At 39.9% G+C, this 25093-nt stretch overlaps 3 protein-coding genes across 3 annotated transcripts; 2 read left to right on the plus strand and 1 right to left on the minus strand.

The window, feature by feature from the left end:
* The first annotated feature begins 10361 nt into the window (after positions 1-10361).
* LOC113278888 (serine/arginine repetitive matrix protein 1-like) lies at positions 10362-10817 on the plus strand. The gene has a single exon (XM_026527613.1). The coding sequence runs from the start codon at positions 10362-10364 to the stop codon at positions 10815-10817; it is 456 nt and encodes a 151-aa protein (XP_026383398.1).
* A 3258-nt stretch (positions 10818-14075) lies between these two features.
* LOC113278889 (zinc finger BED domain-containing protein RICESLEEPER 4-like) lies at positions 14076-14555 on the plus strand. Its single transcript, XM_026527614.1, has one exon. It carries the CDS (start codon positions 14076-14078, stop codon positions 14553-14555), a length of 480 nt encoding a protein of 159 aa, XP_026383399.1.
* Positions 14556-23367: 8812 nt separating this feature from the next.
* On the minus strand, positions 23368-24612 carry LOC113277348. The gene is made up of 4 exons (XM_026526471.1): positions 24442-24612; positions 24180-24322; positions 23787-24080; positions 23368-23702 (listed from the first exon to the last, which is right to left on the minus strand). Exons 1-4 carry the CDS (start codon positions 24457-24459, stop codon positions 23663-23665), a joined length of 495 nt encoding a protein of 164 aa, XP_026382256.1. The 5' UTR covers positions 24460-24612; the 3' UTR covers positions 23368-23662.
* Positions 24613-25093: the final 481 nt, after the last annotated feature.

The raw sequence follows: 25093 nt of genomic DNA on the forward strand, positions 1-25093 counted from the left end.
ATTCACACACCCACAAAATTTGATTACCATTGATTCCACGCATTTCTTAGCTTCCCTCCTACAGATCAACCCATCCTCTCTTGTGACCGAATTTACTCTGGAACGGTCATTGTCTTGATTTAGGCCGGAGTATTACATATTGATCTCTCGAATCAAAAGCACCCCCTTTGCAGCGGTGCATCTGTGTGAGGTTTAACATTTCGCTCGGTTCGAGGAGTCTCCTCCGTACGGTCGTCCCCTCAATTCCTAAAAACCAGCAAATTGTTTTTCCCCATCTACAGATTGGCGACCACAGTGGGAGATCATTCTCTTGGTTGCAATCTCACAATTTCACAAGATGGTTGATCTCAGGTCAGGTTCAGTTACAAATCCTAACACAAACCGTGCCAGCACTAGCAACAACAACAATCGGAGTATCCCGGAGACAATTCCGACCTCCAACACTGATGGTGGTGACACTACTCATCCTCACGCCGAAGGTCATCCACTGTTCGGATGACACCCTGAAGAAGTCAGAGGAGATCCACCTCCTACCATTGCTGATCTTATCAAAGCGCATGAGACTCTTGCAAAGAACCAGACTGACATGGATGCTACATAGAAGGAGCAGTGTAATTATCTCAAAACTCTTACTGACAAGATGTCAGAGAAGACTCAAGAGAAGGGAAAGGAGAAGGATAAATCCTCGGAAGACAGTCCTGAAGTAATTCCAATCCATACAGTAGAAGACGACGAAGTCTACAAAACTGCTGCAGACAACTCATCAGCGAAGGGATCACCGAATTTCATCACTCGCGAGGATCTGGATAACCTCTTAAAGAACCATGGAAAAGGAAAGACATCGCATGACCATCGTCATCAACCTCCTTATCCTGACGCTACGCAGAGGATTCCACTCCTCAAAGGTTACGTTTCTCCAACTTTCACCTTGTATGATGGAACTGGCAATGCTCGGGAACATGTCTCTCGTTTTCTCGAAGCCTTGGGAGAACATGAACATAATCATGTCATCCGTCTCAAGGAATTCTCAAAATCTCTGAAAGGCAGGGCATACACCTGGTGTAACAGCATCACACCAGGGACCATCAACAATTGGGGAGAAATGGTTAACGTATTTTAAAGGAAATACTTCTTCGTGTCAGAACAAGTCACCCTCTCCGACCTTGGAAGAATGTTTCAGAGGGTCAGTAAAAATCCCAATGATTATATGAAAAGGTTCAGAGTCCAAGCCCTGGATTGTCATGACCCAAACGTCACGGAGCAACAACTGGTGGACTTGTGCATCAATGGCATGATCCCGGTCTACAGGTCCTTGCTAGAAAACCTTCGATTCCAGACTTTCTCAGAGATTCACGAAGCTGCGAAGAGGTCGGCAACGACTGCACCCGCTCTTTTGGAAAGAGCAAAGTCAAAAAAGACTGAAGATTCAAAAGACACTCGAGGAAGCAGACGTCTGATCAACAAGAAGTATAACCTGCAACCTTCAATAAATGATATCGCGGAAGGGAGTAAGCGAAAAGCAGAACCAAAACACAAGCAGACTTCCTCCACCCCTTCAAAGACACACAAGAAGGAGAATTCGAAAACCCCTCCTCAGCATACGGAAGATCCAGAAGCACCTGATTTTCCCTGTTCAATGGAAGAAGTTAATTGAACTACTCGATGCCTGGATTCAAGACGGCGCAATCAAATTTCCTTATGTCAAGAAGGAACCAACTAAAGAGGCCATGGAAAATCCTCGGTATTGTCGCTTCCATAGATACGTCAGCCATCCCACGAGTGATTGCAAAATTTTGAAGCGCATATTCAAAGAAAAGGTCGAAACGGGAGAGCTCAACCTGGGGACTGAGGGGGTGCACAAAAAACCCCTCCCAGTCAGAACCTTTACCATCTCCGAACCTCATGTCAAGGAAACGGTCCAATCTCTGATCGAACATGTCTGCGAGCTGTTGTATCTTTCGAAAGCTCAAAGGGAAGACATGTTTGCTGCACTGAACTACATAGTGTCCGGAAGACGTCCGCTGATCCAATAGACTATCACCGGACCTTCATCCACTAACACAGAAATGTATGATTAGGGACTGATCACCACAGTACACATTAAATGAAATGAGTTCAAGAGGGCGTTCATCGATGTTGGTACCGCCATCAACATCATCCCTTTGAAAACTCTCAGAGCTGCTGGTATTACTCGACGGGAATCCACCCACGCTCCCATAGCAATCAGGGATCACGAAGGAATCTCCAGAAACACATACGGCTTCATCACTCTCAAAGTTACGGAAAGATCGATCTGCACTGAGGCCAAGTTTTTCATAATCCGGGAAGACCCTGGATACGACATGGTCCTTGGGAGAACTTGGATTCATGCTGAAAGGACAACGATGCCTTCAACACATCCTGTCATCGACGAGGATTCCGAGTCGGAAGACGAAGCAGAGGATGCACCACCGTTTGAGCATCTGGAAGAAGTAAAAACTCTGACGGGACTTACACATGAGCTTGGAGATAATCCGCACACCTTTGTCAGAAGGTTTCGAGCTCAGGCAAGTCTTATTCCTCCTCTTGCTCTAATATTACCAATGTTCAAATACGCTACTATGGTCCAAGGACTGCTCCCCATGAATAATTTAGCAGTCATCAAAAGCTACGAGTGGGTAACTTCACCTCAGCAATATTACACTCAATGGTTGGGTTCAGAACTTCTTCAAATCGGTCACTCCATCGAGAGATTTATTGCTGAAGACTTGGCTAAGCATGATCAATAATTTATCCATAAAAAATAATATAAAATTAAGGAAAGGAGTGTGGGGAGTGACCATTGGCCAACCGGCCATGCCTTGGTCCGAACCGTCCCCACACCCATGGTTCCTTATTATTTTATTATTATTATTTCTCTAATTTCATGAAAAAACTCCTTGATTTCATGGTATTTTTGCACAAATCATCAAATAATAATAAAATAATATACATTATTAAAATTTGTGGGACCGGGCCTTGGCCGGCCGGCCATGCCCTAGACGGTCCCACGCGCCCTTTTGTTTTATTATTTTATTATTAGTTTTCCTTGAATTCATCAAATTCCTTGATTTCATGGTATTTCTCTCAAATTAGGAAAAATTCCCTCAAATCATCAAAAATACCTAAAAAATATTAAAAAATTATGAAAACTCATGGGACCGGGCCCTAGCCGGCCGGCCATGCCTCCACGGTCCCACAAGCCCTTGTTTTTATTATTGAAATATTTTTTGCTTCCCCGAACTCATGAAAACTCCTTCAGTTCATGGAAACTCCCTAAATTCATCAAAATTCTCAAAATTCATGAATTTTTCATAAAATCATCAAAATATTATAAAATTAAGGAAAAGCACCACGGGACCGTGGTAACGATCGGTCGACCATGCCTTGACCACGACGGTCCCACGCCTCCTCATTCCTTATTTTGATAATTATTTTTCATCATCTCATGGTGTTTTTCCTCAGTTTCGTCGAAACCCTAATTTTGGAATATTTTCTCGAATGGATGCTCAATTGCACGCCAGAAAATATCAAAATTCTCAAGACTGAAACGCGGACGCCTTGGTGAAACGAGCACGCTATCTTGACCGACCAAGATTGTCTCTTTGGCTCACGGAAGCCGGTCCCATCAATTTTCACAGTTTTGACCTAATTTGCACAATTGCTCGTATTAGGTCCAAAACTCTCCCAAACACTTTGGATTTTCATGAAGTGATCGTCAGGCGGTCACGGGATAACCCAGGGCTGGTTTCATGACTCCATGGTCGGTCCCTCGCCTCGTCATAATTAATTAGGTTTTCTCACCTAAGGCTCAGACGAGCATTTTTTGAATAAATGATTAAACCAGCATTTTATCATTCTTCCACTAACAAATCGTCAACTCTTCAGGAGTTCTTTGTATTTGCTCACGTGAGCATATGGACACTACATGGTTGATCCACGGTCCCATGTAGTCGCTCCCTCCTTCGTCCCATGGTTGAAATTCTGACAACCATGAATTGATCATGATCAAATTAGGGTTTCTGAATCCAAGGATCATCATTCCAAATTCCAACCTTAATAATTTTACGACGGCCTCATGGCCATTAATTTCATTAATTATGCTCGGTTCAACGCCCTATATTCTAATTAATATTTTGGTACGCTTCCAATAATCCATCAGATGAGCAACACATGCTCAGACGATCAAATATTCAACAATTCATCACATGAGAAGCACTTGCTCAGATGAGGAATATTTGATCAATATTGGTTCAACAATCAATATTCAACGATCCATCGAATGAGCAATGCTTGCTCACTTCATCGTAAGAACTATACCTCTGTCTCATGACATGTTCAATTCATGAGTTTCAGAACATCATGTTCGACTCAACAATTACATGGACTCATCGTCCCATCTAACCACGAAGTCATCAATTGACTAACAAACCACGAGACGTCAATCGTGTCACTTGGGAGGATATCACTTAGGGTTTTTGGTCTGGCGGTCTACGGCACGTGAGTTCAAACACATGATGGAATGTGAGCAAGTCGTGCAATCAGTTGAAGTAATTCACGAGGTAGTGGGTGGAAAATCGACCAAGTCTCCACACGTTGAGCAATTGGTTTCAAACACGATCTCCACCTCCCCACTCCTTGATTCCATCAACTGTCACACTTCATGGAATCATGGTGTCTACAATTCCAGCAATATAAATAAGTCTCTGAATCATGATTGAATAATCAACAGTATCATCAATCTCACGTCAAACTGACAACACGAGGTCATCAACTCATCAACTGAGCAACTACTCTCAATTGAGCAATTTCAATCATTCAGAGCTTATCATATTCAGAATTCACACACCCACAATTTTTGATTACCATTGATTCCTTGCATTTCTCAGCTTCCCTCCTACAGATTAACCCATCCTCTCTTGTGACCGAATTTACTCTGAAACGGTCATTGTCTTGATTTAGGCTGGAGTACTACAGATTGATTTCTCGAATCTAAAGCACCCCGTTTGCAGCGGTGCATCTGTGTGAGGTTTGATATTTCGCTCGGTTCGAGGAGTCTCCTCCGTACGGTCGTCCCCTCAATTCCTTAAAAACCAGCAAATTGTTTTTCCGCATCTACAACTTCCATACAACTCATCTCTTGCAAAAAAAAAAAAAAAAAAAAAAAAAAAAAAAAGAAAACAAACAAATCAACTTGAAATCATCCATTCAGTTGGCATGAAAGGAACACTAAATTCCTTAAAAGAGTATCATATTCACTTAAAGCTTCTCTAATGGAATGTATGTGGAGATAAATATCTAAGTCGATAAACATTCATTTTCCCTAAAATTCTTCTCCAATCCCAACTCCTTAAATCAATGTGAAGATGGAATGGCTTAACTTTTGACATGACATTCACCTTGACAATGTCAAGCTATCCTAATAAGTTCTCTCTTAACTAAAATTAATTTCAATATATTAAATAACCATTTTTTAGCTCTAATAAAATCTAAAAGTTATTAAAAATAAAATTTACATTCAATCCAAAGAAAAATCTCAAACAATACCATTGAAGATGAATTGTTTTCCGTGGAAATTTATGAGGAACCCAACTTTGGTTCCTCTCTCTTCTACAAACCCGTCATTAAAATAGCATATATGTGTTGCCCAATGTACAAGATTTATGAGTACGATTCATAGTTTCAAATTGAATTTAAATATTCACATTTTAGGAGGACAAGAAGTTTGTGTTAAAGAATTGAATTTCATTGAATTTCACAAATAAGGCCCCTTGGAATAAGGTGGCGCGTTTGGGTCTGTCCACAGGGGGTAGTCCTAATTTTTTTTTATTAAAGTGAGATTTAAGATTTGATCTTTGTTGTATTAGTTTAATAACCCATCTATGGCTAGTTTTCTGATCCTTTCAGTTTCGTAGATTAAATTGTTTATATTTGCATCTATGGGTTGTTTTCTAATCTCTAGATTTGCAAGTGTTTTAAGTATAATCTTATCAGTTTCTATTGTGTTTCTGAGTAACTATAAGATGTCATCTTCATCAATGCCTATTTATTGTAATGTATATGCCAAAGTTGCAATACTAGTCCTCTCCGTTTGCTTTCTGTTTGTAACATTTCACGGCTCCACGTATATGGTCAGCAAATAGGGTGAAGTCAGTATAAGTGAACCCTAACCTAAAGTGCCGATCTTATAAGAAAAAGTTTTACCCTTCCTCTTCCCTGTCGAGTAAGAAAAGAAAACCTAACAACAAATCTATTGTAAATTCATGTCGGCTGATTGTTCAATAGAATCATCATCAGCAACTACAATGTTTAAGCATAATGATATATACTCTCATAAAATTAACTTTCTGTCACAATCGGGTACTTACACCACAGTGAAGCAGGAACTACCCTGCTAATCATCCTTCTATGAAATTGGACAACTTTCCCAGAAACTTTAATCTCAATGTCATCCCCCTAATCTGGGATTGATGTATACAGTTTCTTCCGTAGTTTAATTTATTTGTTAGAACCAGTGTAAATCAACTAGGAGATCTCAGGGAGTTATTCGTGCAACATCTTCTACAAGTGGTGGTGGAAGGCATACAAAGCAGTGATGCTGAAGTAGAAGAAGATTTCCTGTAGAGAAAGAGGTGTCTGAGGAAATGAGATTATTTGGTATTCATTCATTACAACCAGTGATCTCTTTTGTAATTGTAATGTAGTCTTTTTATTTCTTTCATTATTAATCTGTAATAGCAGAAATGGGAATGAATGGTCAAAATTTACATTCTTAATTTAGCAAGATGAATCAGTTAGTTTAATGTATCATTTGTACTCCCTTTACTTGTGATGGTAGAGAATTGGATGATGTATGTGAAGATAAATATCTAATGGAATGTATCATGAAAGGAACAATAAATTCCTTAAAAGAGTATCATATTCACTTAGAGCTTTTCCAATGGAATGTATGTGAAGACAAATATCTAAGTCGATAAACATTCATTTTCCTTAAAATTCTTCTCCAACCCTAACTTCTTAAATCAATGTGAAGATGACATGGTTTAACTTTTGTTAGACATTGTTAAAGGGAATGTCATGTTTTAGACATTCACCTTGACAATGTCAAGCTTTCCTAGTAAGTTTTTTCTTAATTAAAATTAATTTCAATATATTAAATAACCATTTTTTTAGCTCTAATAAAATCTAAAAGATTCTAAAAATAAAATTTACATTCAATCCATAAAAAATCTCAAACAATACCATTGAAGATGAATTATTTTCCGTGGAAATTTCTGAGGAACCCAACTTTGGTCTCTCTCTTCTAGAAACCCATCATTAAAATAGCATATATGTGTTGCCCAATGTACAAGATCTATGACTACTATTAATAGTTTCAAATTGAATTTAAATATTCACATTTTAGGAGGACAAGAGGCTTATGTTTAAGAATTGAATTTCTTTGAATTTCACAAATAAGGCTCCTTGGAATAGGAAGAAAAAAAACCTAATTTCACATGGGGTAGTCCTAATTTTTTTTCTTCAATGAAATTCAATGAATTACACAATTCTATAGCGAGATATTTTAGGAGGGAATTATTCAAGTGAAATCAAAGGAATTATTCATGGAGTTTTTTTTTCAGGGATTATAATTTGGTACAACAATTTTATTAATTTTTTGCATTAAAAAATAACAAATTAATTCTCAGTAGAAGGTTATTTGTGTAATCAACTTCTATTTATAAATAAAGAGGGAGGATCCATGGACACTCTTAGATAGACATTATCATACATGATTTGCGTCATTTTCTCCGCATAACCCAAACGACAATGAATTTGAGTCTAATATTTAGATGATACGTTCTTTCTATAAGGCTCTACATTTCTACCAAAATTTAGCATAATTCGAGACGTATAACACCACCATCTACCTCTTTGAATATCAATCGTTAAATGTTAACGGTTGAAATTATGATCGATAGATTATGAGGTTTGATGTCTCGAATTGTGCTCATTTTTGGTAGGAATGTATAGTCTTATAAGAGGTACATGTCATCAAAATATTAGATTTAAATTCATTGTCGTTTGGGTTTTGCAGAAAAAATGGCGCAAAACATGTATGATAGTGTCCATCTAAGAGTGTCAGTGAATCCTCCCTCATAAATAAATATGGTCTCTTCATATATGGAATTATAATGATGAGTTTCATATATAAAAAAAATCATAAATGGGGCACACAAAAAATCCACCATTGTTTTCCCCTCCTAAATTTAAGAAAATGAGAATGTCTTATTTGAGTTTTCCACCTCGAAAACACACACAACCACGGTTGCAAAAGCTCTTACCTATGATTTTCGATTCCAGTTTCCCAAATTCGGACACGATAAGACAAAAGTCTTGTGCGGATGTTTTCGTCTTTTATCATTTCTTTTCTTCTGCCTTAGTCGATAAAGAGATTGTGATTCATGAACATGTTTTTTTTTCCTTGCCCTCCATACTCGATGAAGCAGATGAAAAACCCTAAAATCAATGGTTGTAGCTAGAAATTAACGAAAACAAAACCCTGAGTCAAGGTGTGTTGCAAAGGGGTCCTAAAGAGATACCTAGACCATGGTCCTGTTTTGGCTAACCGAAGACTAACTTGTTCTTTGATCCAACGAAAACCAAAAGGCACATTCTATGTGAACACATAAATCACGATGGCATCCACGTGTTCACAAACAATGTTCACATATAATCTTTATTATAAGCTATGTGTGATATGCATGAAATTGGATGAATATGATGACTCAGAGCCTTCGGGCTCGTCCTTGTCTAGCCATGCAGTAATAATCAATAGTGCTCGTGTAACAACGAATAGAGATCGAAGCATAAATATAACGACATAATGTAAAGTACTGAATGTAAATGAGACAATGATTTACGTGGTTCAGCACTAAGGCATACATCCACGGGGTTGGTGTTTCACTATGTATTAAAAATTACAAAGATAGTCGAATGCCTTTGAAGTGAGCATCGATGCTAGGGGATGGAATCACTTACTCTTTTTATTTCTCTCTCCTATATTCTCTTTTAATTACTAAGAATCGGTCGACCTCTTTCTCTTAGTGGAGAGGGGTATTTATAGGGTTATTACATGGGGTCCACCTCTGAAATCCGGTGTAACCTTATCTTCTTGTTCTTTGTGCCAATCACGCTGGTATCTTCGTCTTCCACGATGCCCCCAGCGGTCTGTATTTGATGAAGAAGGGTCACTTCTGCATCCTCCACAGGTTGGTCGACACGTATGCTATCTTAGGGTGTTTAATGTGGGTGGTTGAGTCGTCTGCACGCGTCAGACAGATGTTTGCTGCCCCCGTCACGTCTGTGTCAGTTGGACTAACCCTCGCCGTTGATCTTGGATTTTCTTGAGATGGGATAAAGTGAATCCTTGGGTGATTTTCAGTGTCTCGCGGTAGCTCTGTACCTCAGTGCTCCTCGATTCTCAGCCACCAGATCTGCCAGATGATGATCTCGCTCTGATGAGACACGTTTCTTGGCTATCCACGTGTGGCATCATATCTTGATGCTCCGAGCTATATGTCTCCCACGTGTATCTCCTTGGACACGTGGCGAGTGATGAAATATGTGCGTACAATTTGCCCATTTTCTTTTGACTAAGGCGTCAGTTGAAGTTAGAGGAAAACCGTCACATATTCTTCATCTCTATTAAATAACTTCCCCTAGATATTAGGGCACGTTTCCCACTCCTTGGAATAACTTCTTCTTGGATAATGGAAACGGTTTCTTCCTTCTTCAATGCTATAAATAGGAGAGAGAATGTCAAAATCTTGAAATAAATTTCATTCTTCTTTGTCAGTCCATTATTTTTTTCCTCTTGAAGCTTTTCATTCTTCATTCTTGTTTTCTAGCCATTAACTTCTGCTGGTTTTGTCTTACGTAAGATCTTCCTAGGATTTTTAGATATTCAGTCGCTGCTGCTGTTCATCATTTCCTGATTGCGTGGCTCTGTTCATAAAGCTCTTGATACAGGTAAGAAATTTTTGATTTTGATTATCTGTTCTTCTTCTGCAACTGCGTTCTTAGCTTTGTGATGAAGAACAAATATATGAAGTATATATACTTGCCCCTGTTCTTCATCACAAAGCTTATGGACCGGTACTTGAAGATTCTATGGTAGAAATTTTGATAATACTTTCCGTTGTTCTTTAACTGAGTTGGGGTTGTTTATCGTCTTTCCAATCTAGGGTTTTCGGCGGACATTTTTGATGAACTGATAGAAGTTTTGATAACTTCCTAGCTTTTTGATTTCTATTTGCTTCCCTGTTAATGCTTCTAACTTATTTTTGTGTTTCTTCGTAGATATGTCCCATCGTCAGCGGGTTTCTTATCAAACTCCGCCGCCGAGCCCTCATAGATCTCCTCCGCGCAGGAATCCTGATATATCTCCGCCTGGGGGTGGTCCCTCTAGATCTTCACAGCAGGATCCTCGGTCTCAAAAAACTTTATCCTCCTCGGGCCAAAGAGCTTCATCTACCAAGAGAGGAGATCAACCGAAGGGACCTCCTGGTTCTAGGTACGCAGTTAGTCGTTCCTCTGTTCCTCCGCGTGATGATCCAAAAAGTAAGCAGACTCCTTCTCCTCCTCGTGGTGAAGCACTGTATGTTCCACCCCTTCATTCTATGGCTCCGCCTACGGTGCCCCAACAGAGGCCTTCGGCTCCCCCTCCAGTAGTTCCTACTAAGGGAAAATCCACCAAGGGTACTCGAAGCCTGATTCATCGAAGAACCTCCCTACTAAAAGGAAAGCCTCGGAGATGAGTCCTCCGAAGAGGCCTTCGTCAGATGCTGCTGATGATGAAAACGTTACCCCAATAATACGAGGCGTCTCGGTTGGTAAGAAGAATGTCACATTTAAGCACATAGACCTTGCAGCGTTCAAGGAGAAGCATGAGCTCGACACCTTCGAAGTTAAATTTTATGCTCCTGATGATGATATTACTTATGATATGATTTCGAAATATAAGTCTGATGAATTCCATCTGCTGACTACGGTGGGGGCCTTCGAAGCTGGCCTTATATTGCCTTTATACAAATCAGGTGATTCTTTCTACTATGATGTATTGGCTAACCGTGAGGGCTCTTCTACAAATATCCATAGCCGCTCTGTGTCGCAGTTGACTGGGAATTATCTTCATGCGTTGAAGGAATGTTATCTTCAGAGTAAGGGAGAAACAATGATGATCTGCTACGTACTTGACCCTGCTGAAAGAGAGTGGTATACTCCCCAGAATTTCAATAATTCATTCGGGGATTATATCAATAGTAGAAACCGTAATCCGTGGAGTGTTGGTGTTCGTAATATTGCTGCTCCTAGTGGTGAGATTCGTCTCTTAAGTGAAGTGAGCGATGCTAAGCTGAAGTACGTTCCTGGTACGGAAGGATCTGCTCATCGGAAACTTTTTCCTGCTCGTGAGAGGATCAGGCGTGATCACGACTATGAGTGGCACGCTATTGTTATTGAAGTTCTTGGTCCTTGGGCTTATGGCAGGGTACCTGGTCCTCGCGGATGGCCCCCTACTGCTGACAGCCACGCTCGTGAAACTACTCCCTCTCGTTATGGAAATTTCCGCCCCTGGCACTTGAACTTCGAAGTCATGAACTTTCCCTATGCCCTTGACGTTGTTGACGCCGATGAGGAAGAAATTTCTGATGCCACCCTTCCTTCGAAGAGTATTGCTACTGTCAAGGTATGGCTTCTTCTTATACTTGCCCCTTTTCTTCTTAGTTTGAAAAGGTGATACTTTGATAAGGAAAGAAGAAAATAACCTTTGGAGAAATTCCTTATTATTGTTCTGTAGGTGACGAAGAAGAAGAAACTTTGGCCCAAGCAATCCTCCACAGATGCTGTTGATGAGACAGAGGTTCTTGAGGAGGTTAACAGTCCTGTAAACGAAGAGTTTGCTGAGGAAGAGGAGTTGTCTGATGGGGAGGAACGTACTGATACTTCTCCTCCCAATCACGAAGGTGGTAATGGTGCTGCCGACGAGGATCTCGGTCTTCGTGAGGAAGAATTTTCCCCTGGCGGCAATGGTGCTGGTGAAGAAGAAGTTGCCCCTGGAGGAAACGATACTGGTGAGGAAGAAACTGCCCCTGGTGGCGGTCCTATTCCTTTTGTGTGCCAAGAGTATTCCTTTGGCAGGATTTATTCCGCGGGGGAATAATCTATGCTTAAGGGATACAATTGATGTTTGAGAATTTGCTTGATTATTAGTGAGTTAAGATATAAAGGACTTAAAAGATATTTAGAGTTTTGGATTATTTACCATCATTAATTCATGTGTAATAGTGGAATCAGTGTCTTGGTTATTTTCTCATACCTCTCGCCCACTTTGTTAATATTTTTGTATATAATTTTATTAAATATTTAAATTTAATCTTTACAAGTACGAGAGTTTGAACCTCATTACTACAACATCATACGAAAAATATTATCATTTTGATGTTGGAAACACGCTCAAAATGATAATGTTTTGAATGATGTTGTAGTAATGAGTAGGGATGTAAATTCTGCCCGGCATCCCTAAGCTCAGTACCGTCCGCCCTTACCCATAACAGCCCATGGGTACCCGTTTCCCGTCACAGGCTAGCCTAGCCTAGCCCTTTTAAATAATAGGACGGGCACAGGCCATGAGTAAAAAAGTCTTGCCCGGCCCGATACCCGTCCTGTCAACCCGTTAATATTACCCGTCCCGTTTTCCTACCCATTTACCCGGCCTAATTATTCCTTTCCGCTTTCATTCTATATCTAGATATAGACTTGGAATACCAGTCTATCGATTCTATCCCGAGTATTTTTCTTCTGTATATATTCATTTTGCTATTTTTAGTGAGAAAATTTAGGGTTTCCTATTGAAAGATGATCCAATCTTGGAGTAATTATAGGAAATTTTGTTATATATTAGTTGAATTAGGTCACAATCAAAGTTATCTTTCTCTTGTATTCATTTTATATATAAGGGTTTGGAAGAACCGCAAACGAGAGCTTGATTTCGAAGTACTGCTATGCGGTTAAGCCTAAGGTATGTGTTTCAGTAATTTCATTTTCACTTGTTTTATGATTTTATTTCAATTGATTTTTCCATTGTTACTAGTGATTGATCTTGTAATGTTGTTTTAAATGATTTTAAGTGATGATAGATTTACTTTTCTGCTTGATGCATGTGCTAATAAGTGATAATAATAACTTGGGTATTCATTTCTGTTTTTTGTTTCAATTGATTTGGACATTATTGTTGTCGATTGATGTTTTAATTTTGCTTAGGATTTATGATTATAAATTACTTTTCTGTTTGATGGGGTATTCATGGATATGAACGAAATGGATTAATATATTCAAATCGGTAAATGAAATTGGGATCTTTTAGTGCTCACTTAGGTGTTGGATGTTAAACTCCAATTTAGTTTTGAATCACTAGATACTGTTTTTTATGATCATTGAATTTTGAATGAAAGATTATAATTAAAGTTTCTGTCTTTTACAGTTTTGAACCACTGGATAGTCTTCCAGCACTCAAGTGGAATGAAACATAGGTGGAACAAAATCAAAAATTACAGCTTTTGGTTTGTGATTTTGGCATCCCTTTTTTCATTTCTTACTTCATTCACGTGATGGTTAGTACTGATGGGAATTATGCACCTGTTTGCTTGTTTATTTGAAACTGTACTACTGGAGTACTTACAAGGAGAAGTTCACTAGTTCATATTGTTTTCTATACTTCACTGACCTTAATTACAGTATGCTAGTATGTAGTTACCGAGTGAACTTAACCAGTCTTATATACTTGTATTATACATTCAATGATATTCTACAAAGGAATTCTCACAATGGATCCTAGTCAAGTAGGCGAAAATCCTTCACAAGCAGCATCTGAGCTTATTACCAATTCTGATGTTAATGGAACTCCAGCTCCAGCAAATGCAACTATCCGAAAGCCAAAAAGAAAGTTAACATCTGAGGTATGAGGTGGTTTTGATCAGTTAGAAGAGGAAGATTCGTAAAATCCTGGGACAATTATAATGTGGGCAGTTTACAGAATCTGTGGAGAAAGGAAAAAATCAGGTGGCAATGCTGGAACCTCACACCTAAAAAGGCATACAAATAGCCGTTTGAAGAAGCGCAACACCGATAATTCACAGACCACAATAGCTGTAAATGGTCAAGGTAAATTTTCTACCTTTCATTTCAACCAGGCTAGAGCTAGGAAAAATGTCATTAAGCTAATTATTTTAAGAGAGCTCCCTTTCCAATTCGTTGAAGATCCTATTTTCCAATGGTTCATCAATGCTAGTTTTCATCCTGGTTTCATTAAGTTTTCTCGTAATACTTTGAGGACAGATATATATAAGTGTTATCTAGAGGTAAAACAACAGTTGAAGAGAATTCTTCTTGATAGTCCTGGCAGGATTTCACTGACATCCGATATTTGGCTCTCAAAACAGAGATTGAGTTACTTGGGTATTACTGCACATTTCATAGACAAGAATTGGGTGCTGTAAAAAAGAATAATAACTTATGCTTTAATCGACACATCTCATACTGGTGAGAATATAGCTGAATTCATTTTTCGCAAGCTTGTTCATGATTGGAGTATTTCAGAAAAATTGTTTTCTTTAGCTATGGATAATGCTAGTGCAAACACTGTCTCAGTTTCTAGATTGAAAAAATTATTGCCTAACCTTCCTTCTAAGGGAGATTTATTCCGTGTTAGGTGTTGTTGTCATATCCTGAACTTAGTAGTCCATGATGGATTAAAAGTTCAGGGGTTTACTGAGATGCTTGAACATGTTAAGGGTAGCTTGAAGTATATTTTTATGTCTGGTACAAGGTGTACACAGTTCCGGTTATTGTGTGATGATATGGGTGTTAGGCCTAAAAAATTGCAGCTTGATGTAAAACATAGGTGGAACTCCACTTATCTTATGTTGAAAGATGCAATTCCCTACCGTCAAGTGCTGTCGGCCTTCCTTGATGATAGGTCATGTACTCATGTTATTGATGATACTGATTGGGAACACGCTGAAGTGTTATGTGTATTTTTGAAGCCTTTATATGATGCCACTAATTATTTTTCAGGAGTTCATTATGTGACTAGTAACTCAGTTCTTCAATATTTATATGAAATTGGTATGGTCTTCAAGAATCACAGAGATAACCCATTTTTCAAGAATATTATTGCTGCCATGGAGGAAAAGTTTGTTAAGTATTGGGATAAAACTCCTATATTATTTGGGTTAGGGTCTATTTTGGATCCTCGTCTTAATCTAAGAGGGGTGGAAAGTACTCTTTCTGATATTGAAGAATGCTTTGGCACTTCTGCATTCTCAATTCGATGCCACGACGAACAAAGTAGGTTAATGGATGCTAAGCTGAAGAGTCTGTTTGCGGAGTACTCAAATATTTTGCATGATAAACAGGTAACTACAGTTTCTAGTGGTCCGCCGACTTCAACAGGTACTTCAGAGACTTCTGCTGGTCCAATGCATTCAGGCTCTTCAACCGAGGTCTCCTCCACTTCATCTGGAAGCACTTTGTGGGCATCTCGCAATCGGAAAAAAGAGACCCTCTTGCTACATCATCTGAAGAACTAAAGAGGTATTATGCTGAGCCTGAACCTGCTTTGGCTAATATCGAGAACTTTGATGTGTTAGATTGGTGGAAAAGCAATGAAAAGAGGTACCCAGTACTTTCTTGTGTCTCTCGTGATGTTCTAGCAATCCAAGCATCTACAGTTGCCTCCGAGTCTGCCTTCTCTCTCGGGAAACGTATACTAGGTGATTACCGAAGTAGTTTAACTCCGGATATGTTGGAGTGTTCAGTCGTTCTAAAAGATTGGTGGAAGGATGAGATGAAAGATATTTTTAAGCCGATTGATCCTCTGAATGATGATATTACTTCGGCAGATGAACTTGAACGTTTGGCCACTTAATCTCGTCAGTCGCTTCTTTTCTAAGGTAAATATCTGTCTTCACATCCTTTTATGTTCATGATCACTTTTCATTTACATGATAATTCGATGCTGGTTTCTATAGAGATAATAGAATACTGACTTACTGTCTATATATTAACATAGCACACAATGCAAGTGTTAGTGAATTACAATTTGATACTTCTGTAATCTAGAGTGAACAGAAAACAGTAGGCTCTTTCCATAAATTTTTGTATTGATATTTTTCTATTTTTGTGCAGGTGAATGCCTTGAAAGTTTCTTTTAGTATTTTCAGAATAAAGTTGTGTGGAGTCAATGGAATGCTAAGTTGCGCAAGTAGAAAAGGACGCATGAGTCTTTGTTTTTAAATTGAGTTATTAGGGGACGTTTTCTTTTAAGTTTTAATGTTTTGATTTTGAGTGAAAAGTTTGATCTTTGAAGAACATGAGTTTATTGATTTGTTTATGGAAGTATTTGATTGATTAAGTTGTTGAAACTTTAATATTATACATTGAAGGCCCGCCCTGAACCTGCCCGCCCGGGCCCAAATTACTAAACAGGCTTGGGTAGGCCATGGGAAGTCTTTTAACAGGTATAGTCCTGCCCGCCCGGCCTATTTGTTCTGATGGGCAAGAGATTTCCAGGCCCGACCTGTCCCGTCCCATTTAATAATTAGGCCAGGCTTCTCGGCCCGGCCCAATTTACACCGCTAGTAATGAGGTTCAAACTCTCGGACTTGTGAAGATTAAATTTAAATATTTAATAAAATTATATACAAAAATATTAACAAAGTGGGCGAGAGGTAACCAAGACACTAGATTCCACTATGACGCAAAATTGAATGATACATATTTCAAAACTCTAAATTATCTTTTAAGACTCTTATTTCTTAATTCACAAATAATCTGGAAAATTCTCAAAAATTAATTGTATCCATAAGCATAGATTATCTAAACAAAGCATAACCTATCTAATTGAATCTCAACTAATGAAGAAATTTTTTGCAAACAATTAAAAACTCTGCAAAAGCAGTGATTGAGTGAATTATAAATTATAAATTAGAGAGAATAAATAATTACCAATTATTCATGCGTAAATAGCTTCCTCATTGCCTTGGTTGTGAGAGAATTAGCCGCTCATCATGTTGAAAAACCTCTCAAAGAATTTCATTGATGCTCAAAAATGGTTTACAAATGATGAGAATATGAAAAATACAATAAAACCGGGTTTGTAACAGCTATAAGTGTTACAAACCAGAGAACTACGACCCACACTATGTGTCACTGATACTGTTGCTCTAAGACCCACGTTAAGCGTCGTTGTCACTGTTGGAAAACGACTGTCTTTGGCAGTCCGTTCTTCGTGTTCTTCATGTTCATCAGCAGCAGCAGCAGCAGAAACTGAGTTTGGGAAAACTCGAATTTCTTCTTCTTTGGCTCTCCTCAGCCCAGAGTCTCGACATCCCTTTCTCTGAGTCCCGAGAAACATATTTATACCCGCAGGAACTCCAAATCTCTCGAGTAATTGCAAAATATTTATGATTATTCTCCATGCAAGATACGGGATATTTTTTTCTTTTTTACCTCTTCACGCGCCTTACAGCTGCACACTCTCCTTATTTATCTCTGACACGCTCCAAACTGTTGCTCGAGTCAACAAACATGCTCAGAAATCGTTCAGACTCAGCAATCCCATGAAATAACTCTCCCATGCACGTACTGCCCTGTTTTGCTTCTCGCGGAATATCCAGCCAAATTGGATCGAACCAAAGGCCCATACCAAGATTTTTAGGCTATATCACGTCCACCCATGACGTTTCAGCGATTTAGTCTACCTCTAACCCATCCAAAATCCGATCGAGAAAACTGCCAGGAGCTGCGACTATTTTCCCTCAGCAGCGGATGCTAGAAGTAAGTCGTCTTTCCCTCATGTTCTTTCCTTTTTAGGAACTGCCCAGCATTTTTCTATGTTACATAACAATCCTTCCTTTTTCTGGAGTGCAGATGATGAGAAGTGATCACTGCAACCACACCATGTACCAATTTTTCAAGGCAAAGTCTCTTAAATTGGAGGCCAAGCTTCGTCATAGGGAAAAAGAGCTATCTGCAGCTGAGACGGTTTTCTATGTTAGAGATAGAGAAATAACTGAACTGAAGAATCGCCTTAAAGGAAAAGAACATCTTGGCGCCGAAGAGGAGAAGCTACGTCAGGAGCTAGCCATAGTCCGTAGTGAGTTGGAGCAGGCCCGTAAAAACGCTTCGTCTTTTACAGGTTCGTTTTCTTCCATTATCTTACCCGCCGTCACTCCTTTTCCGTATTTAGTGTTCTGTCTGAGTTTCCCCACCCTCTCTCCAGTGGGTGGTGTCCCAGAGTTGATATGGCTTCAGAATGAGAGAGAACGACAAAAGTCCTGTATCAAAGAATTAGTGGAGAAGATAAAGAGCGAGGCTGATAGGTGCAATGCTCGTGCCGATAAGCATAATGTTCTATTGACTGAATGGCGAGAGAAACGAACCCTCTTCGTCAATTTGCAGAATAGTTACAATAATGATCGTCGTCAATTTAATGGTGCTCTGCTGTGGACACGAGATAATCTTCGTGTGGCTCGTGAGCATGCTTCTTCTTTAGAAGCTAAAATAACTCATCTGGAGGAGGAGTTACGCCAAGCTCGTTTACCTCAGGATCCAGAGGCCAAGGATTATGTACAACGTCTCGTTCGGGAGAGGGACGATGCTAGAGCTGAGGCCAGCGCCCTTAGAAAAGCCCTAGCTGTGTCTCGGGCCGACGTGGCTCGCTTAGTAGAGTCTGAGAGAAGTCTTGAGATGAATATGTACAGGCCTAATAAAGGGATATAAGAAATAAACAACGAAGTAAATCACCTTCGTCATCTAGATTCCATGAAGCAGGTAGAGTTAGATGAGTGTCAATTTGCTCTTACAACCCTTCAAATGGATTATAAGAAAATATCAGATGAGTATGACTTCCTTGACGAAGCACGGGACGCTGTTGCTAACGAATATGAAATAACTTCGGCTAATGTCGAAGGTATATATTGATTTTGTCGCGTGTGTCTTTGTAGTTCCGTCGTTCTAACCCTTCATGCTTTTTCTTTTCAGAGCTCGAGGGACAGCTTCGCGCTGCAAATGAAAAACTTGAAAAGGCTCAATCTTCCTTAGTGCAGCAGGAGAGTCAAAACTCGTACTACAAGGGCTTGGCTGGGTCTCGTGACAAAGCTGCAAAAGATGCAGCTAAAGAAGTAACTCGGCTATCATCTCTGTTGTCCCAGGATGAACTGAAGAACACCATCATCACCTTAAGACAGAGCATAGCATCGTCAAGAATTACCCTCGTCGTCCTATGCCCGAACCCTTGACTTACTCTTCGGGTCCTTCTTCGGGTGGGAGCGTGCCTTCGTCGTAGAAGAAAAGCCCAGTTGATCAAGCTGAGTTATCCAAGTAGATTTCCCTGCTTATTATAGAAAGTTGATCTTTGTTGATTATATAGCTTCAGGCCGTATTTTGGTGTATTTTTCATTTCTTGTTTGTTTTGCTGAACTTGTAATCAACTTTTCTGGAATGGATCATCGTTTATTTACACCCTATATTTTACCTGCGCTATTAATTTAACTAGTGTTTAATTATTAAGTTAAGCAAATTAAAGAGGTAACGAATTACTGAGTTTTTAAAAAATGAAGTGTTTGGATGCGATTCCGAAGGTGTGTACCTTCGTGATCGTCTTGAGACCTGTCACCCCGCTAGATAATCCTTGGCCAGAGGATTCCCAGACGGTGGGGGTCGAGGCAGCGTTCTAGGATATGTGGTGCTTATTTGAAATATTTACATGCACCCATTCTGTTGACCCGCTGCCTTATGGTTGGTTGGGTATCTCTTTCTGCTGGAAGCCTTCCCCACGGTCTTACACTTATAGACGTTGATAGGGGAGTCCTGAGAGATTGTAGATAACTACTTTCCCCAATAGTGAAAACTCATTGTATCGACGCAACGTTCCCAGGTATGTAATGCGTCATATTTACATGCATTCATTCTGCTGATACGCTGCACCTTTGGTTGTAAATGGCTACTTTACTTGATCGTCTCTTCGTTCTCTTCTATCTTCGCCAGGACGTTCATCCGAACCACCTCTTTTGGATCCGCTGGATTGTTCTACTGAGTTAGTCCTTGGGGGCCTTTGAGCCTGGGCTCTGTGGTTTTCTCGTTGGATCTCCTCTAATCTGGCATGTTTTTATATGATCACGCGAAGATCTCCCTCAGTAGAAGGGATGGTTCCATGGATCTCAACAAATATGGGGCTCATCCTGTCTAGCCCCCACTTGTAGCAATTAATGCTGACTACTGGGTCCACTTTTCCTATGGCTTGACAGATCTTGTGCCACCTATCGGTGTATTCTCTGACAGTCTCCTTGTATCTGATTGCTAGCGAGAAGAGTTTATCCATCCCAGTGTTGACAACCTTGTTATACATGTAAGTCTCCAAGAACTTTTCGGTGAGCTAGTCATAAGAATCAATGGAGTTTGATGGTAAATTGTCGAACCAGGAAAACGCAGATCCTTTCAGACTTGAAGGAAAATATCTGCACAGTATGGCGTCGTCATAATCCCATCGTGCCAACATTCGATTATAATACCGTAGATGGGCTGCGGGATCACTGGATCCATCGTAACACTCGAAGGCTGGGACTGAACATTTCTGGGGAATGAGAGCCTTGGCTAAGCGCTGAGTTAAAGGGGTAGTGTTCTCTTCCTTCATAACTTGCTCCAGCCTTCCACCCCTTGCTTAGCCTTTAGCTGCTTTATTTCTTCCATCATTTCAGCACGAAGATTCTCCATTGCACGCTGGTGTTACTCATGAATGATGGATCGTCCTGGTCTTGGTGTATCACTATCGAAATAGTCTGAGTCCCCTGGATTATAATCTGGGTCGGATCTTTGACTTCTTTTTGCCTCTCGTCGGTTCATAGGCTCTGGAACGTCTACATTAGCAACCATCATTCTTCGATCTGGATTCGGTAGTGGTGCCATAGAATTAGATTCATCATGTTGATTCTCCACCTCTGCGCTATGGGTGATCCAATCTTTGAGTTGTTGGTTCTCCTGTGCCAGTAGGGCTACAACATATGCGTATATCTTATGGTTCTTCCTCAATTTCTCAATTTCCGCCATTATCTGAGCAGAGTGATTTGATCCTTGATTTGGTGTTCCCACCTGCATCTATCCTCTAGCAGCCACCGTGTGGTCCTCGTCGACAATTTGTATCAATGGTTCTGGTGGGTCCATCTGTGGGTTTTGGTTCTCTGCTGGTTGCTGCGTGGGCTAATTTGCAATTAGGAGCGGTTGTTCTGCTTGGAGTGGTAGATTCTGTTAGTTGGTGAGCGGCATCCCATAGAGAGGTTGTTGTATCACTGATTCTGCCATCCCTTCACGTTGTTCATGCGGTCAGGTGGCAGCGGTTGCTTTGGAGGCTCCTACTCTGGATGCTCCGGTTTTAGAAGCTCTGGCTTTGGCAGCGGCAGCCTTTAGTGCTTCCGCTGCAATAGCGCTGGCATCTAAAGGCATCGTGCTCTCAGCTCCATCTTGCTTCTTATCCGTTGCTTTAAGCTTTTCCCCCTTCTGCTTGCTCCTAGTCATGACTGGCGTAGTCCTTGGTGTTTCTTTTGATGAAACCTTCGCTTTTCCTCCGTCCTTATTTTTCTCCATTTCTGATATCTTTTGCAAAAAATAGAAAGTAGACAAAGAAAAGGGGTCCACGGAGGATTTGTTAGCAGAGTTATGAAATCCAGACGCCGAAGGTGAGAAGAGATTATCCGGATATTATTCCCCTCTTCAGAGGTATCGGATCTCTTGACTACTCCAGGTCTATTATATAAATTAACTATAAAGGACCAAGACTCTAAAATGTGTTTAATGATTTTACGAAATGGATCCCGCGGCAAGACCCGGGAGGTTTTTGATTTTCAAAGATATGGCGTCTGAAAACTCTTAAAAAAACATAGATCCCTTAGATGCGGTAGGTTTCTATCTTCAAACGTAAAGATCTCGAACTGGTCTGAAAACGCGGATCTATTGACCAAGACGTAGTTTTAACCAGAGATTTTGATTTTCCAAGATAAAACTTGAAAATACTTTCAAAAACGCATATCTACTGAAAAATGCGTAGATCTGTCCATAATTTTTAATTTTCAAAGATAAAAGCTTGGAAATACTTTCAAAAACGCAGATCTACTGAAAAATGCGTAGATATGTCCGTAAATTGTTTAGTTGAAAGAGAGTAATGGATGCTGAAACAGAAAACGCTCCAAGCACCGTTATTTTCAGAAAACAGTGCTCAGAACAGAAAAAGTGTGTAAAGATCACAGGACAAGATAAATCTTTTACCGGGACAGAGTCCCTGTTTCTAGCGCCAGATTGTGAACACATAAATCACGATGGCATCCACGTGTTCACAAACAATGTTCGTATACAATCTTTATTATAAGTTATGTGTGATATGCATGAAATTGAATGGATATGAAGACTCATCGACTCAGAACCTTTGGGCTCGTCCTTGTCTAGTTGTGCATTAATAATCAATAGTGCTCGTGTAACAATGTAAATAAAGATCGAAGCATAAATATAACGACATAATGTAAAGTATTGAATGTAAATGAGACAATGATTTACGTGGTTCAGTACTAAGGCATACATCCACGGGATTGGTGTTTCACTATGTATTAAAGATTACAAAGATAGTCGAATGACTTTGAAGTGAGCATCGATGCTAGGGGGATGGAATCACTTACTCTTTTTATTTCTCTCTCCTATATTCTCTTTTAATTACTAAGAATCGGTCGACCTCTTTCTCTTAGTGGAGAGGGGTATTTATAGGGTTATTACATGGGGTCCACCTCAGAAATCCGTTGTAACCTTATCTTCTTGTTCTTTGTGTCGATCCTGCTGGTATCTTCGTCTTCCACGATGCCCCAGCGGTCTGTATTTGATGACGAAGGGTCACTTCTGCATCCTCCACAGGTTGGTCGACACGTACGCTATCTTAGGGTGTTTAATGCGGGTGGTTAAGTCGTCTGCACGCGTCAGACAGATGTCTGCTGCCCCTATCACATCTGTGTCAGTTGGACTAACCCTCGCCATCTTGGATCTTTCTTGAGATGGGATAAAGTGAATCCTTAGGTGCTTTTCAGTGTCTCGCGGTAGCTCTGTACCTCAGTGCTCCTCAATTCTCAACCACCAGATCTGGCAGGTGATGATCTCGCTCTGATGAGACACGTTTTTTGACTATGCACATGTGGCATCATATCTTGATAATCCGAGCTATATGTCTCCCACGTGTATCTCCTCGGACACGTGGAGAGTGATGAAATATGTGCATACATTCTAAATAAACGTCCATTTTATTCATAAAATTATTTACAAAGACACAACACCCACCAGTAGAATGGCGTCTACATTGGACGCATGATAGAATCTTTCATCATCATCGCTTTAGCTCACTCTCGCTATCTCACTATAGAGAAGGGAGTGATACAACGAAGGATGGAATTTCGTTAAATAGTAAAAACTACTCCTTCAACAATCAAGTCAAAGAGTTGATACATACATACATTACTCCTACGCAAAACCCTTTAAATTGCAAAAACCGAACTTAATACTTCGTCTTTGAAGTTCAGAGTCCCACTGATTTCAAGCTTTCCGTCTTCCTGGGGCTGCAATATATGGTACCAAACCACGTTTAGCAAAATGGAACAACAAGAAGATTTAGCGAACGTTGAGTTACATATTGGACGTACCTTGTGTAAATGTCACCACGGATTGGATTAGGGATGGTAGCAGAGTTGGGATCCTGAATGTGACCAACTTTCCTCAGAAACGACTTGCCGATGAATTTATCAGTCTCTCCGATCACATAATCAGGTTGTTCCAACTCGGGCAGTGTTTCCCTTTTCTTCTTGCTTACTTGCACAGATGGCGAGTAAACCAGTTGCTGTTTGGCGGTGTGTGCTCCAAACGTAAGGGCCAACACAACCATACCCATTGTCACGTAAATCGGTACATAATCCCCCTTCATTGGACTTGCTGCCCCTCTGTTTCACCAAATTTGATAATTTATCATGGATCGGTTCATTTATAAATGTGTAAGGATGAAAAACATAACTTGCCATAAGCAACACAAAATGAGAAACCTTGGCTTGTTAGAATGAGGATTGGTCACGACGTGTTGCGCATGATGAGGAATCGCTGCAACTGCAGGTTTCGACTTTGGGACGGTGGACGTCACAAACATCCTGTTTCCTTCAATTCTTTTCAGCATTGTTCTCCAGTATGTCTTTCGCCAAACCACAAACGTAAAAACAAAAATAAATAAATTGTTTTCAACGTAACATGATAAACCAAACAATCATATCGGAAAAGACAAATTCATGCATGTACGAAAAAAGAACTTACGGATGCTCTGGCAGCCATGACTAAACAAAGAGAAATTTCCAAGTGATCAAACAACAAAACCTACAAAATCGATCAGTTTGAAGAACCTGGAAATTTGTTAAGAACAGATTAGAAGCCAATTAAAGAACAGATTAAGTTTGTTTAGTTTATTGAGATCAAAGAAGTCAGAATATATGCAACATGTTTCCACTTGGGGGGTGTATTTAAACGAAAAGAAGCGTCTCATATTGAGACACGTGGCACAAGAAGGACCCGACATGGTTAGTTACAAGATTTGAAATCCATAGAATTCTCTGGAAACGGTCAGTTCTGTATCCCGCTTTTTATTCAAAATCGAAATATCTGGAAGTCTTTAAATGCACCCACCAGAAGAAGCGAGAAACTGCTTGTTAACCCTATCCACACAAGAAACTATACAATGAATTTTGATTCTGGGAGTATCTTTTTTTTCCCTAGCAAAGATTATTAGTAGCTATTTGAAAACGGCTGATTCTGGGAGTATCCTTTTTTTTTCCTAGCAAAGATTATTAATAGCTATTTGAAAACGGCTCACAAGCAGTTAGGATTGTGCAGAAAAACCGAAACCGCGGTTTTCACCCGTAATCGTCCGCAAAATTGTGGGTGAAAATCAATCCGCAAGAGTCTATGAATC

This window comes from Papaver somniferum, chromosome 5 (assembly GCF_003573695.1).
Source record: "Papaver somniferum cultivar HN1 chromosome 5, ASM357369v1, whole genome shotgun sequence".
NCBI classification, from domain to species: domain Eukaryota; kingdom Viridiplantae; phylum Streptophyta; class Magnoliopsida; order Ranunculales; family Papaveraceae; genus Papaver; species Papaver somniferum.